We start from the raw sequence: 21,011 nt of genomic DNA, 5'->3' as shown, positions 1-21,011 counted from the left end.
ACTTAGAAAGTATATAATTTGTATTCATATTAGCATTAATAAGTTACTAAAGTTTTACTAGGTACTTTCAATTCTATCATAAGTGAACAGCTGAAACAGCTTGAATAGCACTTGTTTTAAAAAGTTCTTCGCTTGCTTCAACATATGCATCTATTTAATGAACTAAATGTCTCTGCTCTATGGTTCAATATGCCGTGTTTTTCCAATGATATAAATATAATCTTACAGTAAGGAAGCCATTATAAAACTTTACCTTAAATTTTTTTCAGCCAAATTTAAAGGTGAAGAAATGGAACATTAGTCTTGCTTTGTAATATCATTTTATGGATTTGTTAATAAAGCCGAGTGAGGATCTAAGAAATGTTGATGAACTAGTGGATCATATACAAATTATGTATATACCATGTATTTATACCATTTATACAGAAGAAAGGATTACAAGCACACACACACACACTGAGTTTACGTAGTGGAGAAATTAGTCTGATGTTTAAAATAATAAACTGTTTAAAATGATAATACCTGAAATTACTTCTGTTGAACTTCTTTGTTAAGTTTATGGAGATGAATGTCACTGAAACTGATTGATTCACCATTGTCTTTGTGCAAACAATGAAAACAATTAATGCAGTGGTTCTCTAACTTCACCATGCACCTGGAGCACTTGCTAACACAGATGGTGAGTTCCACGCGCACACTTGGTGAGTCCCATTCCAGAGTTTGTGATTCAGAGGTTCTCTCATAGGGCTGGAGAATTTGCATTTCTAGAAGGTTTCCAAGTGATGCTGCTGGTTCTGAGTCCACACGTTAAGAACCACAGAATTTGTGCAGCATTTGTGGCCTTAGCACTCCTCTAATAATTACATGGTGAGAAACATTCAGTCACCACTTCATTTGCTTCATTGCTCTGTTCTGCAGAATTGAAAGAATCTCCGGAGCCAAATTAAAAGCATTTTCTAGTAAACATAAATGTTAATTAGTTACATTTATGTCTGTAGAGTTAGCTCATTATTCGAGAAAACTGGGAATTGAGTTGAAAGTTAATGTTTCCATTGTACCTAGGGACTTCTTTAGATACAAGAACTCTTTCATTGGCAATTTTATGTTTCTGCTGGAAGTAGCTTAAATTACAAGCCTTCTAAAGAATTCAGCCATCAAATACAAACTCCTACAATCACTGTGTGTAACCTGGTGATTCTGTGCACTTTATAGTTCCTGAATTAAATTGCACATTAGGAGAGTAAATTAAGGAGAATATAGCCAGGGGTCTAACTGTTGTTTCTTCTCTATCTTCAGATGCACTCATGTATGCTTTCTAACTTCTTTAAGGTTTCTTTTCTCTAGTTCTCACTCTGAAAAACAATGGATATTAAAATAGATAGAGATTCACTTTAAATCAAGTTAAATGAAATAAATTAAGACTTATCCGTTCTCCTGAATATCTGGCTACATACTTTTTCTTATTTCAAATTCTAAGAAGCATAATAAAGTGCAACATCTATTACCCAGATCCTTGGATGGAAGATGCTGAATTAAGTAAAATGATCTATGTGAAAATGCCCAGCCAGTACCTGAAACATAGTAGCTGCTCAATTTTTAAAATATCGCTTTTGAGGGAATGAGTTAGAGCCGTTATCAGTGAGACAACACTTCATGGCAGAGGTGCATGGTGTGGGATTTTAAAGGCAGAAGCATTTTTGAATTGTCAGAATATGTAAGGAGATAATTTCAGGTGAACAAAATGATATATTCAGAGGTAAATTTTTTGAAGCATGAGTTCATGCTTAGAGGATGAGAGCAATTTAGCCTAATGTGGTGTACTTCAAGTGTAGTTACACATAAGAATCACTTAGGATGCTTTGTTAAAAATGCAAGTGCTTGAACCGCCCTCTTGACCAATTAAAACCAAATCTCCAGGTTTGGGAGAGAGGCATAAATGCTAACAAGACACAAACAAATACAAAGCAAACTTGACTAAAGCCATACAGCAGAAGAAAAGAAAGAGAAAGAGATGGATCAACATGGTGAAATTTGCTATTATTATTATTATCAGCTGGGCACGTGCATATGCCCTTAGCAATTCCATGTGTATAGGGGCACTAGGGATAAACCAGATTTACCCAGGAAACTTCATAGCCTTTTCTGCTGGTCCTTGTTGTCATTGCATGTCTTGACTTTAATCTTTTGCCCAGGCAGATGTGGCCTGACTGTTTTCTTAAGGTGTTTAACAGCTCTACCAGCTGATTCTATGTCCAAATCAAGTTCTGGGATCAACCAGTTAGAGACAAGGGCCTGGATCAGTCTTTTAGGCTGCCACTCAGTGAATTAGTACAGACATGCATGTGCCACAATAAGCATATACAATTTACTCTGCTCCCTTCAAAACCCGGGGCCGAGAAATCACAGCGGGAACTTGACTTGGTGCCTCAGTGATCTGGGAAGGCAGTAATGGAAGGTCCAGTAAACACGCCATGAAGTTGTCTTAAAATTTCTTAAGTTGCCTTTTCTTGATTTGGCACTTGCCCAGTTACTGCAACCCTTTAACTATTTTCCAGAGCTCTGAGAAAGTTGTTTCTGCCATTTTCTACAGAAAATACTGTGTGGGTCAAGGAACCCAGGAGTTTCTCATTCTACTTTCTTGCTCTTGAGAGTTCGAGCAAGACTTTGTTTTGAATGGGAGTGTCCTGGGTTCCCTGATAGCAGCTCCCATGATGAATACCCACTTCTCAAATGCAACAAGTTTACTGAAATGATAGCTAATGCTCAGGAAGCACCCGTGTTGTGCCAGATCCTACACTAGGTGCTTGAGACATGCTACCAAAAGTAATCCTTATAACAATCCAGGAAATTGGTATTGATTGCCCCCATCTTATCAACAACACTGGGGATCAAATAAGATAACTAATTTTGGGACTTCCTGGAAGATGGCGGCTTAGTAAGACGCGCGGATCTTAGTTTCTTCTCCAGGACACCTACTAGGGGAGTTGAAACGATACAGAAAGCGCCCAAAGCCACAACAGAGATAAAAAAGACAGCGTACCCCATCCTGGAACGGCTGGCTGGCTGAGAGAAGCAGCTCGGGTGAGATCGCCGAGGCGCGCGGGCCTTCCCGGGCGGGGTGGCAAGCGGCCGGAGTTACTCCCTTCCCCCTTCCCGGGCCGGCTGGGAGAATTGGAGAGGCGGTCCCCTGAAACAAAGACGGCTGGCGCCCACACCACGCGCAGCCCCCGGACCAACTGAGAGAATTGGATCGGAAACCCCCAGGCCGCGGAGAACGGTGACGGGTGGGGGAGGCCCCTTCCAAACCCGTGACTCCCGGGGAACGTGCACTCTCTTGGGCGGGCCGCTGCTGCTGGCGCCCTCCCGCCACGCTTGTTGCCCAGGGCCGACTAGGAAATTCGGACGGGCTCTTTCCCTGGCTGAGGCGACCAGCAACCCTCCCTGCGTTCGGACCCCGGGCCGGCTCAAGCCGTTTCGGCTAGCGAACCCCCAGGACGGCGAGAGTTTTCCAAAGTTTAAGGTCCCACAGCACCTTTTACTGGTGGGACCCGCAGACAAACGGGTGCCACGAGCGCCACCTACTGGGCAGGATAAGAAAAACAGAACCCAGAGATTTCACAGAAAAATATTACAACCTTGCTGGGTCCAACACCAAGAAAAATCTGAATAAATGCCCAGACGCCAGCAGCAGAAGATAACTGTCCACGCTCAAAAGATTGAGAATATGGCTCAGTCAAAGGAACAAACCAATAGCTCAAATGAGTCACAAGAGCTGAGACAACTAATGCTGAATATACGAACAGAAATGGAAAACCTCTTCAAAAATGAAATCGATAAATTGAGGGAGGACATGAAGAGGACATGGGCTGAACATAAAGAAGAAATAGAAAAACTGAAAAAACAAATCGCAGAACTTATGGAAGTGAAGGATAAAGTAGCGAACATAGAAAAAATAATGGATAGCTACAATGATAGATTTAAAGAGACAGAAGATAGAATTAGTGATTTGGAGGATGGAACATCTGAATTCCAAAAAGAAACAGAAACTATAGGGAAAAGAATGGAAAAATTTGAACAGGGTATCAGGGAACTCAAGGACAATATGAACCGCACAAATATACGTGTTGTGGGTGTCCCAGAAGGAGAAGAGAAGGGAAAAGGAGGAGAAAAACTAATGGAAGAAATTATCACTGAAAATTTCCCAACTCTTATGAAAGACCTAAAATTACAGATCCAAGAGGTGCAGCGCACCCCAAAGAGATTAGACCCAAATAGGCGTTCTCCAAGACACTTACTAGTTAGAATGTCAGAGGTCAAAGAGAAAGAGAAGATCTTGAAAGCAGCAAGAGAAAAACAATCCATTACATACAAGGGAAACCCAATAAGATTTTGTGTAGATTTCTCAGCAGAAACCATGGAAGCTAGAAGACAGTGGGATGATATATTTAAAATACTAAAAGAGAAAAACTGCCAACCAAGACTCCTATATCCAGCAAAATTATCCTTCAAAAATGAGGGAGAAATTAAAACATTCTCAGACAAAAAGTCACTGAAAGAATTTGTGACCAAGAGACCAGCTCTGCAAGAAATACTAAAGGGAGCACTAGAGTCAGATACAAAAAGACAGAAGAGAGAGATATGGAAAAGAGTGTAGAAAGAAGGAAAATCAGATATGATATATATAATACAAAAGGCAAAATGTTAGAGGAAAATATTATCCAAACAGTAATAACACTAAATGTTAATGGACTGAATTCCCCAATCAAAAGACATAGATTGGCAGAATGGATTAAAAAACAGGATCCTTCTATATGCTGTCTACAGGAAACACATCTTAGACCCAAAGATAAACATAGGTTGAAAGTGAAAGGTTGGGAAAAGATATTTCATGCAAATAACAACCAGAAAAGAGCAGGAGTGGCTATACTAATATCCAACAAATTAGACTTCAAATGTAAAACAGTTAAAAGAGACAAAGAAGGACACTATATACTAATAAAAGGAACAGTTAAACAAGAAGACATAACAATCATAAATATTTACGCACCGAATCAGAATGCCCCAAAATACGTGAGGAATATACTGCAAACATTGAAAAGGGAAATAGACTCATATACCATAATAGTTGGAGACTTCAACTCACCACTCTCATCAAGGGACAGAACATCTAGACAGAGGATCAACAAAGAAATAGAGAATCTGAATATAACTATAAATGAACTAGACTTAATAGACATTTATAGGACATTACATCCCACAACAGCAGGATACACCTTTTTCTCAAGTGCTCATGGATCATTCTCAAAGATAGACCATATGCTGGGTCACAAAGCAAGTCTTAACAAATTTAAAAAGATTGAAATCTTACACAACACTTTCTCGGACCATAAAGGAATGATGTTGGAAATCAATAATAGGCAGAGTGCCAGAAAATTCACAAATACGTGGAGGCTCAACAACACACTCCTAAACAACGACTGGGTCAAAGAAGAAATTGCAAGGGAAATTAGCAAATACCTCGAGGCGAATGAAAATGAAAACACAACATATCAAAACTTATGGGACGCAGCAAAGGCAGTGCTAAGAGGGAAATTTATTGCTCTAAATGCCTATATCAGAAAAGAAGAAAAGGCAAAAATTCAGGAATTAACTATCCATTTGGAAGAACTGGAGAAAGAACAGCAAGCTAACCCCAAAGCAAGCAAAAGGAAAGAAATAACAAAGATTAGAGCACAAATAAATGAAATTGAAAACATGAAAACAATAGAGAATATCAATAAGACCAGAAGTTGGTTCTATGAGAAAATCAATAAGATTGATGGGCCCTTAGCAAGATTGACAAAAAGAAGAAGAGAGAGGATGCAAATAAATAAGATCAGAAATGGAAGAGGAGACATAACTACTGACCTCACAGAAATAAAGGAGGTAATAACAGGATACTATGAACAACTTTACGCTAATAAATACAACAATTTAGAGGAAATGGACGGGTTCCTGGAAAGACATGAACAACCAACTTTGACTCAAGAAGAAATAGATGACCTCAACAAACCAATCACAAGTAAAGAAATTGAATTAGTCATTCAAAAGCTTCCTAAAAAGAAAAGTCCAGGACCAGATGGCTTCACATGTGAATTCTACCAAACGTTCCAGAAAGAATTAGTACCAATTCTCTTCAAACTCTTCAAAAAAATCGAAGTGGAGGGAAAACTACCCAATTCATTCTATGAAGCCAACATCACCCTCATACCAAAACCAGGCAAAGATATTACAAAAAAAGAAAACTACAGACCAATCTCTCTAATGAATACAGATGCAAAAATCCTCAATAAAATTCTAGCAAATCGTATCCAACAGCACATTAAAAGAATTATACATCATGACCAAGTAGGATTCATCCCAGGTATGCAAGGATGGTTCAACATAAGAAAATCAATTAATGTAATACACCATATCAACAAATCAAAGCAGAAAAATCACATGATCATCTCAATTGATGCAGAGAAGGCATTCGACAAGATTCAACATCCTTTCCTGTTGAAAACACTTCAAAAGATAGGAATACAAGGGAACTTCCTTAAAATGATAGAGGGAATATATGAAAAACCCACAGCTAATATCATCCTCAATGGGGAAAAATTGAAAACTTTCCCCCTAAGATCAGGAACAAGACAAGGATGTCCACTATCACCACTATTATTCAACATCGTGTTGGAGGTTCTAGCCAGAGCAATTAGACAAGAAAAAGAAATACAAGGCATCAAAATTGGAAAGGAAGAAGTAAAACTATGACTGTTTGCAGACGATATGATACTATACGTCGAAAACCCGGAAAAATCCACAACAAAACTACTAGAGCTAATAAATGAGTACAGCAAAGTAGCAGGTTACAAGATCAACATTCAAAAATCTGTAGCATTTCTATACACTAGTAATGAACAAGCTGAGGGGGAAATCAAGAAACGAATCCCATTTACAATTGCAACTAAAAGAATAAAATACCTAGGAATAAATTTAACTAAAGAGACAAAAAACCTATATAAAGAAAACTACAAAAAACTGCTAAAAGAAATCACAGAAGACCTAAATAGATGGAAGGGCATACCGTGTTCATGGATTGGAAGACTAAATATAGTTAAGATGTCAATCCTACCTAAATTGATTTACAGATTCAATGCAATACCAATCAAAATCCCAACAACTTATTTTTCAGAAATAGAAAAACCAATAAGCAAATTTATCTGGAAGGGCAGGGTGCCCCGAATTGCTAAAAACATCTTGAGGAAAAAAAACGAAGCTGGAGGTCTCGCGCTGCCTGACTTTAAGGCATATTATGAAGCCACAGTGGTCAAAACAGCATGGTATTGGCATAAAGATAGATATATCGACCAATGGAATCGAATAGAGTGCTCAGATATAGACCCTCTCATCTATGGACATTTGATCTTTGATAAGGCCGTCAAGCCAACTCACCTGGGACAGAGCAGTCTCTTCAATAAATGGTGCCTAGAGAACTGGATATCCATATGCAAAAGAATGAAAGAAGACCCATCTCTCACACCCTATACAAAAGTTAACTCAAAATGGATCAAAGATCTAAACATTAGGTCTAAGACCATAAAACAGTTAGAGGAAAATGTTGGGAGATATCTTATGGATCTTACAACTGGAGGCGGTTTTATGGACCTTAAACCTAAAGCAAGAGCACTGAAGAAGGAAATAAATAAATGGGAACTCCTCAAAATTAAACACTTTTGTGCATCAAAGAACTTCATCAAGAAAGTAGAAAGACAGCCTTCACAATGGGAGACAATATTTGGAAATGATATATCAGATAAAGGTCTAGTATCCAGAATTTATAAAGAGATTGTTCATCTCAACAACAAAAAGACAGCCAACCCAATTACAAAATGGGAAAAAGACTTGAACAGACACCTCTCAGAAGAGGAAATACGGATGGCCAAGAGGCACATGAAGAGATGCTCAATGTCCCTGGCCATTAGAGAAATGCAAATCAAAACCACAATGAGATATCATCTCACACCCACCAGAATGGCCATTATCAACAAAACAGAAAATGACAAGTGCTGGAGAGGATGCGGAGAAAGAGGCACACTTATCCACTGTTGGTGGGAATGTCAAAGGGTGCAACCACTGTGGAAGGCAGTTTGGCGGTTCCTCAAAAAGCTGAATATAGAACTGCCATACGACCCAGCAATACCATTGCTAGGTATCTACTCAAAGGACTTAAGGGCAAAGACACAAACGGACATTTGCACACCAATGTTTATAGCAGCATTATTTACAATTGCAAAGAGATGGAAACAGCCAAAATGTCCATCAACAGATGAGTGGCTAAACAAGCTGTGGTATATACATACGATGGAATATTATGCAGCTTTAAGACAAGATAAACTTATGAACCATGTAATAACATGGATGGACCTAGAGAATATTATGCTGAGTGAATCCAGCCAAAAACTAAAGGACAAATACTGTATGGTCCCACTGATGTGAACGGACATTCGAGAATAAACTTGAAATATGTCATTGGTAACAGAGTTCAGCAGGAGTTAGAAACAGGGTAAGACAATGGGTAATTGAAGCTGAAGGGATACAGACTGTGCAACAGGACTAGATACAAAAACTCAAAAATGGACAGCACAATAATACCTAATTGTAAAGTAATCATGTTAAAACACTGAATGAAGCTGCATCTGAGCTATAGGTTTTTGTTTTGTTTTGTGTTGTTTTGTTTTGATTTTACTATTATTACTTTTATTTTTTTCTCTATATTAACATTCTATATCTTTTTCGGTTATGTTGCTAGTTCTTCTAAACCAATGCAAATGTACTAAGAAATGATGATCATGCATCTATGTGATGATGTTAAGAATTAATGATTGCATGTGTAGAATGGTATGATCTCTAAATGTTGGGTTAATTTCTTTTTTTCCGTTAATTAAAAAAAAAAAAAGAGAAGGGATAATTGGAGATGAAGGGATACAGACTGTACAACGGGACTGGATATAAAAACTCAGAAATGGACAGCACAATACTACCCAATTGTAATGCAATTATGTTAAAACACCGAATGAAGCTGCATGTGAGGTATAGGTTTTTTGTTTTTGTTTTTTTTGTTTTTTTTCTTTCTATTATTGTTTTAATTCTTATTCTGTTGTCTTTTTATTTCTTTTTCTAAATCGATGCAAATGTACTAAGAAATGATGAATATGCAACTATGTGATGTTATTAAGAATTACTGATTGTACATGTAGATTGGAATGATTTCTAATTGTTTTGTTAATTCTTTTTTTAATTAATTAAAAAAAAAAAAAAAAAAAAAAGATAACTAACTTTACAAAGGTCATAATTTCAGCAAATGACATAGAATTTAAACCCGGGTCTTCTCATGAGTAAAATATTTTCTTGATATAGCAACATTTTCAAATTGGGTCAGAGAATAAAAAATATATATTTCTAGATCCTACTCCAAAACACACTTTTCTAAAATTAATCCAGTTGAGAAGACTCTTTATGACCTCTCCTTGCACAATCTTCCTTCTCTGACTTTTCAGAAAAATGGTTATCTCTTACCTGACCTGAATCCATTCTCAACACACTGCCTTTCCAGAAGAGCTTAAAAACTTCCAGGGTTTCAAACAAATGGAGAATTCAAAATACTGGTGCTGGTCTTGCTAAAGTGGATGACTTTAATAAATAGGTAGCAAAGATCTTACGAATTTGGTTATTTCCAATTCTTTGTTTAATCTGATAGATCAGATTATGAAAACTAATTTTTGATACTGGATCACTATGCAACTCTTGGCATATGTAACCAAGGAGAAATTCAGAGAATGAAGTGAAATTCGATAAAAATGTTTTACTATTTCTTTATGAAAACAAAGTTTCACAGCACTTGGATTTATTTTTTTTTAATTAGAATAGAATTTATTCTGAGCTCTATCCTTTCTAGAAATGAATAATATTCATCCATACAGATGAATCAATTTTCAACAATCTTTCATCAATCTTATTAAAATGCATTTTCAATAAAATTGTAATTGCTTTATTTAATAATTATTTTGTAAAATAGTTAATATATTTATGTGAGTTCTAGCAATTGTGTACTAATATTTTAATGGTCTCTCAGTCCATAAGATTAGTTTAATGGACACATGAAGTGTTTTAAAGTAACCATAAATTTAAAACTTATTTTGTTGCAGAAAAGTATGATAGATTGATGAATTAAAAAAAAATTCAAGCATAACACATATGTAGATGTAATTCTGTAGGGAAATAGAATAAAAGCACAAGTCCAAGTAAATAAAAGTTGAGCTACAGAAAATTTCAAAATATAAAAGAGTTTGGGTAGGCATTTTTTGATATGACTGATAATGACTATTAAATGTAGGTGGCTACATTTTAAAAAGTAATAAAATTTTATTTTTAAAGTTGTACTGGTTATAACAACCCTTAAGTTATGTCCTCTAAAACTATTTATAATTACAATAAAAACAGTTTGCAGTCAACTTAAAAATATGAAAGAACGTGCATAAAATATGATTTTGAAGCTTTTTTTTGGTGATACCCAAGGATAAAAGCTTGGAGATTGATGCTTTACAGAACTTTTCCCTCCATGATATATGATGTAATGCTACATGGAAGAGATAGTAAAACACTGTGTTTAACAGGTTGAGTGCTAAAATAAATCACACAATCTTAACTTTCTCCCTATCACTTTATAAACGTAGCCAAATTACTTGCTCTAAGCCCTGTTTTTCTTGTTTACGTCATGGAGATGAAGAAGGTACCCAATTTATAGGGTCATTCTGAAGGCTATATGATTCATATCGAGGTCTTAGAAAAATGCCTGTACATATTAAGAGCCATGTACGTGTGTGTGTATCCATAGCTATAGATTCATAAAAGTTGTCATAGATAGTAAAGTTCAGAGGAAAAGGAAGTGCATGTTATTAGACTAGGCATCCAGAAGAAGCAGGACTTGCAATGGCCTCTGAGAATGATAATAATAAGCTCAAAGGAGGGAAGAAATGACTAGCCTGGAAAGCAGAAATATGATAAGCCACAATGAGGGGAGTGCATGAGGCATCAGATGCAAAAATCAAGAGTTGGACCTTTGCTGAATGAAGACCTTTGCTAAGAAAATAATCCAGTTGCATGAAATGAAGTAGGAACTACCCTGCCCAAATCCTAGAGCTTTCACTGGTTTTGATTATAATCTTAGTCACAAATTCTGCTTGCTTGATATTTCAAAATTTGGAAATTCAGTAATAAATGTTTGGCCAAATACCCCCTACTTGATTCTTGTTTACGATTTAGCTTTCTCACTGACTTCTCTGTCTGGTTCTAAATTTCAGTTCTCCCTATGTGTTTGTGTTGTCTTAATGGACTCTGAAATATCTTACTCTACTTATCCCCAAAGGGGATAAAAGAGAACACACAAAATGAAGACTCCCTATCTTGAAGCTTAGTAGATATGGATTAAAAATCCCAACTTTATCATTAACTGTGCAGACTTGGGAAACTTCAACTCTCTGAGCCTCAGTTTCTCTTCCTTTCAATGGAGATAATTTTTTATCAAAAGAGTTACCAGAAAGATTTAAGAACATTTAGCATAAGTAATGCTAAAAATCAATTCATATTCAGGAAATGACAGCACTTATTATAATTATTATTCCCATAATTATTATTATTCCTGGCACAATGAATGGAACAATTTACTAGAGTTCTGATTAACATTGAAACAAAGATTTTTCAAAATCATACAACCATGACTGGCTGTCCCCAACACTGCCCAAGATAAATTGTAATGTAAGAGGTCACAAATTTCTTTCTCTGAGACCAGAAGTCATAGTTATCCACTGGGACTGGAAAACAAGGGGACACATAGCAGGCTGGAAAGATCTGATCTAAGTTTTATTAAGAGCTGAAGTGAGAGTGACCAGGCTGATTATTTTATAAAATGTTCTTACTACTTTTCAGTATCTAAAGGAGGAATAACGGGTAAAAGCAACAAGAGAGAGTACAAATTGGCTCAGCCTAATCCATCTGGCTAATCAGTCCACTGTACCCAGATTAAAAACATCCAATTCCACAAAGATTTTTTTTGAAAACTTGCTCACTATACAAATAAAGAATGAATTTTATTAATGATCTTATTCTCTTGAATCAGGCTTTCAATCATAGTTGCAAACCAACTTTGATAATCACTTAGATTTTCAATCATTAAGGTGAACTAATTTCTTTTCCCAATTGTCTTTTCACCAACAGGATTTGCTAGTCCACTTACTGGGATAGCAGATGCCTCTCAAAGCAACATGCACAATGCCTTGCACATCTATATGAATGGAACGATGTCCCAGGTACAGGGATCTGCCAATGATCCCATTTTTCTTCTTCACCACGCATTTATTGACAGGTTTGTTGACACTTATCATAAATCATGTGCTTATTGGACTTAAATGTAGTGGATATCCATCAAATGTGACTTTAGTTATGGAAAGGCTAAAATGCTATGGTGGTCTGTTGTGTCAGATTGGGTCCTCCCAGAAACAGACCCTAAGGTAAGGAGTTGAACTTAAAGAAGTTCTCCCAGGAGAAACCAGTAAAGAGTTAGGCAAATCAAGATAAGAAAGGTAAAAAAGTCAAATAAGGGTGCAATTTCAGTTGAAGTTCTAGACTCAGCCAGGCCGCTATAAAGTGTCTTAAGACAAAAAGGCTGGCTGTTTGTACTCCCATGCTATCCAGCCATTGGTTTCAGGTTGTGCTGAAGGAGGGAGTGTAAAACTCCCAGGTGCAAGCCAGAGTCCAAACAGGTAGGTGTCTCCATTGCCCCAGGGAAGCCTTCTGAATGTTGCACTAGCAGGTGGTTAAGAACAGAGCTTATAGAAGTAAAGGGATGGTCACACAGATTTGACACAAGGGACCTTAAGTTATCTGACACTAAGCTACTATAGCTCTCATCAATACTTTTTTTTCTCTCTATTTCCATATTTTTTCCCATTAAAGAGACTCACTTCTCCAACCATCAAGTCTATTCTCTGCTATTCAATAATTCACGAGATATGTTTGTTGAGCACCTGTATTTGTCCAAATATTTCAAATTCATCCTTCCTATTTTTATTGTTTATACCATTCCCAAAACCTGGAACATTATTTTTCTGGCCTTTATAATTTTTATACAATCTTCAATTCTCGCTTCACCTATTACCTCCTCCATGAAAAATGCCCTACTTATTTCTATATTTAATCATCTCTCCCAATCAGGATATATTAGAACCAACTCACACTAGCTACCAAGATCTAATGGTGTGCATCTTTTCCACCTCCACATTCAGTGACCTCAAGTCGTTAGTTTGAAATCAGCCATCATAGGAGGATTTGTGTCACAGAAATTGGTAAATGCTACAAATTAGGGCTTTTATTCCCACAAAGCTGGTTGTAAAATAGGTGTCAGCACACCTATTGACTCACAGCACATTCTCTCTTTACTTCTTGTTTTGGACACATCACTTATATTATTCTTTTTGATTATGTACCCATGTATGTTTTCTCTCTCCCACTAATCTATTACCTATTTAATAGCAGGATCCATGTGTTGGATTATAATTTTTTCTCATAGTGATCTGTTTAGCATCTAAATTAGCAGATATATAATAAATTTCTATCAAATAAATAAATGATTGGAAAAGCTAAAGTAAGCTGCACTTATTGCAGCTAAAAAAAAATGACAGAGGAGACACTTCACTTGAAAGATTTTTTTGGTGCATGTTTTGAAAAGGCAAAATTTAAAAAAAACATTCAATACCTTGAACATGTTTTAAGAATTTAGCATGTTTCAGATATGGTTTCAGGCACTGAGGAAACAGAATAAGACAGGATTACCAGACTCAAGAAGCTTAGTCTATTGGGAAATATAAACAAGTAAACAACTATTGAACGATATGGTCCTTGCTCAATGGAGGAAAGTCTTAAACAGCCACATGAAAGAGATGGGATATGAGCTGAACCCTGAAGGACACCAGGCCTACAAGACAAAACTAGATATTCCAGAGCGGGACATAGCTCCTGTCTCATTAGGGACAAATCACAAACTGGAAACATGGACTGAAGAAGAAAGTGGATGGTTGGCTTGTAAACCAGGAAATAAGCCTCAGGGCTCACGTGCAGAGAAAACATTAAGATTTCGTTGACCACTTCGGCCATCACAATATAACAACAGTGGGCAGATAAGCACACAAGCTAATTCTAATTCTCTCTACCACTTTTTTTTTTTATTAGAGTAGTTTGTAGGTTTACCAAAAAAACATGCATAAAATATACAGTTCCCATATACAACCCTATTATTAACATTGCATTAGTGTGGTACATTTCTTACAACTCATGAAAGAACATTATTATAATTATACTATACTTCATGATTTAACTTAGGGTTCACTCTGTTGTGCAGTCCTATGTTATTGTGTATTAAATTTTTATTCTAGTAACATATATACAACCTAAAATTTCCCCTTTTAAACACATTCAAAGATATAGTTCAGTGCTATTAATTGCACTCACAATGTTTTACCACATCACCACCATCCATTACCAAAACCCTTCCATCATTCCAAATAGAAACTCTGTATATTTTAGGGCATTAACTCCTCATTCCCTGTCTCTATCCTGACCACTGATAACCTATATTCTATTTTTAGACTCTGTGAGTTTGCTTATTCTAACTATTTCATATCCGTGAAATCATACAATATTTTCTCTTTTCTGTCTGGCTTATTTCACTCAACATAGTGTCTTTAAGGTGAATCCAGAGCTTCATTCCTTTTTATAGCTGAATTACATTCTACCTCTATCAATTGTAAACAATAACAAGGCAGAGAATGCATCTAGTATAATACTTTAAAAGATAATGTATATTGAGCTTTGCTATATGATAGGACTGTGTTCATTAGAATCTATTATGTATCCATGCTTTAATGAGCAAAAAAACCCATGTTTTAATACTCATCCAATCTTGTGGGAGTAGCCTTTTCTTTTCATTCTAATTCAATATTGTAGGATGGAAACATTTGATTAGATTAGAGCCATGGAGATGTGACAAACCCAACAGTGGGTGTGACCTTTTGATTAGATGGAGATGTGACTCCACCATTCCAGATGGGTCTTGATTAGTTTACTGGAGTCTTTTATAGGAGGAAACGTTTTAGAGGGCTCTTAGAGCAGAGCTGATGTAGATTTCATTGGCAATTAGGAAATACCTATCGAAATTTAAAATGCATTTAACCCACTCATCTTTCAATTGCAATGTTAAGAATTTATTCTATGGCTGTATCTGTCTAAATATTTCTTTTTTATATATTAAGCAGGAGTACTGCTAAAAGCTACATCATGGAGTTGCAAGTGTAGATTTGATGAAAAAAACTTATGACGATATTAGACTAGTCCTGTATTGGTTTGATTAATTTAACTAACTCCTTGATTCGTTTACTGGAGTCTTTCATAGGAAGAAACGTTTTGGAGGGCTCTTAGAGCAGAGCCGATGTAGATGTTTGGAGACCGAGACTGAAATACACTGGATGCTAAGCAAGGACTCTCAGAAATAGCCAGAACCTATAAAGAAGAAATCTCTGGTCCTGGCAGATGCTAAGCTAAGGGATGAAACCCAGAATTTTGTCCCAGAGCAGCAAAGTGAATGCCCACAGATGTTTAGATAAGAAACCACCATATCAGAAGCTGGAAGAATGGAACTGGAAACAAGGACCAGCAGACGCCAGCCACGTGCCTTCCAGATCACCCTTCCTTAAGCCAAGGTATCTTTCCCTGGTTGTCTTTTAAGACATATTCATGGCCTTAGTACTGTAAACTTATAATTTATTAAAATATCCTTTTTTTAAAATTCATTCCATATCTGGTATATTGTTTTCCAGCAGCATTAGAAAACTAATACAGGACTATTCTAATATCTTTATAAGTTTTTTTCATCAAATCTACACTTACAACTCCATGATGTAGCGTTTAGCAGTACTCCTGCTTAATATATAAAAAAGAAATATTTAGACAGGTAGTACAGCCATAGAATAAATTCTTAACATTGCGATTGAAAGATGAGAGGGTTAAATGCATTTTAAATTTTGATAGGTATTTCCAAATTGCCTTCCAAAAAAGACTGTACCATCTGCGTTTGCTGCCTGCATCTTCATCAGCACTGGGCACTGTCAAACTTTGTAATATTTGCTACTGTGATAAGTAGAAAAATATTCATTTCAATTTCTCTATCTTTCCCTATTCATGTTATAGATTAATCACATTTTTTATACATGGCCTATTTATATTCTTTGCTATTTTTTCTATTAGGTTCCTTTGCCTTTTTATTACCAATTTTTGAAGGTTTCTTTTATATAAATTAAAGAATTAGGCCTTTTTTGTCATAAACCTTAAAAATACTTTTTATTTCTTTGTCAATAATCTTTTAAAGTTTAAATTTTTTTTCACTATACAGGACATGTTCCTTTTTATGTGGTTTCTTTTATTCATTCTTTCTTTCACAGTTTCAGGTCTTCAAACATTGTGATCTTTGGTATTTTCATCTGTTTTTAAAAAAAGGGTTGGAGTAAAGCTCTAAGTCCTTTCTGGGCTTTACAACACTTTAGATAATGTCTTCTTGAAGAAATGACAGTGGAATGCATTAGACAATTACAGGGCTTTGTCAGATTTCTTACTGACATGCTTTTAGTTATGTTTAATAGGTTAAATGACAAAAAGATAAGTCCAATTCATAATTAAAATTATTTTTCCTCCTCTATTCAGATCATGATCTGACAAAGGACTCAAAGCTGACCTCAGATTTGTAAGAACTGTCTGGCAAGAGAAGGAGTTGAGGAGTGAGCACTCCTAAAGAAAGAATAGGCTGCATATTGTTTATTCTGCTACTCTAAGGAGGCCCATTGGAGGGAAGGTAGAGAAAGGGCATCTGACACTTTATACCTGCCTAACATCGCACCTTCCAACGAAAGCTGATGTTGTCTTTAAATGCTCTTCTATTTGGATGAATGGAAAGGGTGGGAAAAAATATGAAGAACTAAATTTTTGAACACCTAACTAGGTACCCCCTTGTTCCAGGGACTCTTCAAATGTTACTGCTGTAGCTGTCACTTGATCCAAGAGAGAATCTTTAGATCCCAAACTTAATCTAGTATGTGCTCTTCTGTTCTCTATATATCCCCCAGACATGTCATTCGCTGCTTGCTTGTCTGTTTCCTTGTCATTGTGCCCTGTTAGTCCTTCATGGACCGTGTCTGGTATGCTCATGGTTCTATCCGTAGAGCTTAGCAAACACTGAAGCACATGGTAGATGTCCAAGAAATATTTGTTGAAAAATTTAAATGAATTAATAAATGAATGAATGATTAAATTATTCAACAGATGTTTATTGAGTCTTTGCTATACAACCAGTACATTACTTAAGATATTGCAGTGAACAAAACAGATAAAAAACATTCCTGCCATCATAAAGCTTATACTCTTGTTATTTTATTTAATCCTGAATACAACAATATGACATACTGTACCCCTATTTTGACAGAGGAGAACAGAAGGCGAAAAGAAAAATAACTCAGGCTTCTTTGCACAGATACTGAAAAATGAAACCAGGTTTTAAACTCAGATCTCCTGAGCAATTTCCACCACATCACCCTGCCTTCCAGTATAGATCATATTATGAATATTTTAGGGTAATGAAGAACATGGAAAGACTCAGATTTGGATACATTTTTGAAGGTGATAATGACATGTTGTATTTCAAAGATAGTTGAGTATATAGGCTAAAATCTTAGGAAGGATTTCTTTGGTTCTTTTTTGATATTTAAGTAAACAGACCTATGGAAGTCTAGAGTTGAATGACTTGGGTGAAGATCTCAAGGAGGTCAGAGCATCAGAGAAAGCAACCACATGACTCTGCCATGATTTCTAATATTTTGGGAATTTTCTAAAACAGAAAAAATGTGTTCATAATGGTTAGTGACAGTGAAGCCCAGTGGAAAAGAATGATTTCACACTTGGAATCTGTTCATTAATCCTTCTGGGTGTTTAGATAAATCACATAGTTTTTCTGAGCCTTCCTTCTCATCTCGTAAATGGGGGTCCTGACCAACTCAGAAGTTACAGGAATCAAATAAGGTTCTGACTCTGAATACTCTAGTAGGCAGCACAGTGCAGCAGTGGACAGAGTCAAACCCGGGCTCAGATCTGGGTCTATCAGCCACTTAGCCGCAGTCTCTGGTTTGTATAATGCAGATAACACACCTTCGTGAGTTTTTAAAAGTATTAGAGATAAGTATAAATGTGTACGATGCTTTGCCCTTTGTTGATGCTCAATAATTTGGAACTATACTTACTAATATCCTCCAAGAAAATGAGTAACTGTCAACAGTTAAATGAGCAACTGGTTGTTAATGGGTGAATTAGTCTCAAAAATTTAGAGGATTTAGATGACATCCAGTGTATGAACTGTAAAGAAATGCAGCATTTTACTGAGGTTTAGAAGTCCATATTAAAATTATGTATATGTCCTTGGGTAAAGGCAATGCTTTAGGGAGTTATTCAAAGATTAGTTCATGCAGTGATCACGTTTCAGTAGCTTATCTATTCACTCAATAATCATTCAGGAAATATTTACTCAGTATGAGTTGGGCACTGTGCTAGATGCTTCAGCTTTTGCATCCTTCTTAAAAGAGCTTGTTAGCATGCCTGAGGCTGGGGTTTCCACTATTTTACAGATCAAGAAGCAACTCAAGGGCCACGGTGGCTCAGCAGGTAAGAGTGCTTGCCTGCCATGCCTGAAGACCTGGGTTTGATTCCCGGTACCTGCCCATGTTAAAAAAAAAAAAAAAAAAAAAGTAACTCAAATATAATCTTCTCAGTGTAACCTTTTCCACTTCCCTAAGATCCTGACTCCATTCTTCTGGCTCTCCAAGAATTTTTGCTCTGACCTTTTCTATAGAGCTTAAGACATTGTGTTATAATTGCCCAGTTACTATTATTATTTATCTGGCTTATTACTTAGAATTTCATTTTATCTATCACACTTTTTATCTGTGTTCTCTGTATTCAGCATAGTGCCCAGTATATATTGTTTTGCTGAATGAGTAAATGAGTGGTTACAATTTCCAACTTCAGCATCAAATTAGTAAACTAAATAGCATCAGCGTTTCAAGTATCTTCACCACTGTCCTTATAAAAGGTAGGGGATGAATGCATTTAGTGAACTCATATAATAGAAAATCCAATAAGCATTAAAATGGTGATATGTATTTATAAGTGTTGTTTTAAAATGTTTACTATATATTATTAAATAAGGAAGGTAGATCACCAAGCAGGATGTTTAGTATGATTCCACTTCAAAAAACATACCTGTATATTCGCTTTTGTCTGTGTTTCTGGAGGAGAAGAAGCAGTATATGAAGATAATGGCTGTCTGTTTGGTGAGATTAGGCATGAACTTTATTTTCTCTGTGCTTCCTTTAATTTTCTGATTTTTTCATGTATTTATGAGTGTAAAATCTTTTGTAGTAATAACAAACAATACAGCCAATTACCAAAAATAACTGAACAAACAAGGGGAATGGATTGTGCAATCATTTGCCTGCAGCACTCAATATTGCTTAGGATTTTGTTTGCTTTCTTCTTATTTTTATTTATTAAAGTAATTGCTGGTACTTCCTATGTATTTAAAATCTCATCCTTTATAAATCAATTGGATGAAGAATTCTACTGGAAGGTAGAGTTCAAGGTGCTTTATTTTTCCTTACACACGCTTCATTATTCTGTACAACAGCAGTTTCTCAAATACCTTCCCTGCTTAGAGCAGCCTGCTGGGTGCTGGAAGCCTTCTTTCAATGACTCCAAGAGACTCCTTATTTCTGGAGATCTTAAAGTTCCCCTTTTGGACATTCGCTGTAAGAAACTAACTCTTGTAAATCCATGCCTTACTTTTATAAAACCTGGTTCTCCTACTCTTGACCAATGCGGTTTCCTCTTTCAAGCTTTAGTATTAGAATCAGGAGCTTTTGTGTTTATAGCTTTGTCTGGTGAAAAGTTGAAAGTTGGTCCTGGGTGGCGCACTATGGATAAATGTCAGAGCAGTGGAAAGGACGCTTAGAAACCCTTCCCTTGCTTTGGCACCTATCCACTCAAGAATGGGACATGGGGACAAAAGCAAGCACACTGCATGTCTGCACTCATTCATCTACGCAGACCACAACCATTAAGTATCCTCGGCGTGTCCTGGGCTTCCTTAGGCTAGCGGTTTGCAGCACTTACTTAATATTGGTTGAGTGTTCACCTCCTGAAGACCCCCAGTCCAGATATGTAAACAACTAAGTAATGTAAAGCAAGCTGCTACTTTTGCAGTAATAGTGGCTTAATAAGCTAGCATATGTGGAAATGAAGAAAAGAGCACCACAAAAGTAGTGGCCCCAAGAGCAGTTCTCTCCAAACCCTGAATTTGCAGCACCTAGCACCAGGCCTGGCACAGACTGGATATTCAGTGAATAGTTGTTGGAGTCTATAGTTTAGAAAGCAATTAATTAAGACTGGTGGCTTTAGGAAGAACGAGTAGGATTTTGACTTATGGAATTTGGGAGTAAAAAGCTTCAACTCATAGGGAATGAAACAAGAAAGGCATAGAGGTGTGAGACTAGTAGAAACTTCAGCAAATATCCAATAGTTAAAATACTACTAAGTAACATTTGTTAAGTGCTTACTATTCACCAAGCATAGTTCTAAGTGCATCACATGAATGGAGTCATTTAAAAATTACTGCAATCCTACCAGTTAAGTACGGTTATCATCCATAGGTTGAAGAACAGAGAGGTTAAGTAACCTGTCAGTATATAAACCCATATTCTTTGCTCCTGTTACGTGCTGCTTCATAATGGATTTAGAGAGAGACATAATAGAAGGAATGCATATATATGGAGACTACTGTTCCCATA

General features: G+C 36.4%; 1 protein-coding gene across 1 annotated transcript in view; it reads left to right on the top strand.

Annotated features, from left to right (window-relative positions):
* TYR (tyrosinase) overlaps positions 1-21,011 on the top strand; it is a 98,991-nt gene that overhangs the window by 29,011 nt on the left and 48,969 nt on the right. The window contains exon 3 of the mRNA XM_077112073.1: positions 12,295-12,442. Within this exon, the coding sequence (XP_076968188.1) occupies positions 12,295-12,442 (148 nt within the window). The remainder of the gene's footprint in view (positions 1-12,294; positions 12,443-21,011) is intronic.

Source organism: Tamandua tetradactyla, chromosome 8 (genome assembly GCF_023851605.1).
Source record: "Tamandua tetradactyla isolate mTamTet1 chromosome 8, mTamTet1.pri, whole genome shotgun sequence".
NCBI lineage: Eukaryota > Metazoa > Chordata > Mammalia > Pilosa > Myrmecophagidae > Tamandua > Tamandua tetradactyla.
The sequence above is the reverse complement of the archived record's forward strand: the minus strand, read 5'-3'. Positions and strand labels throughout refer to the sequence as shown.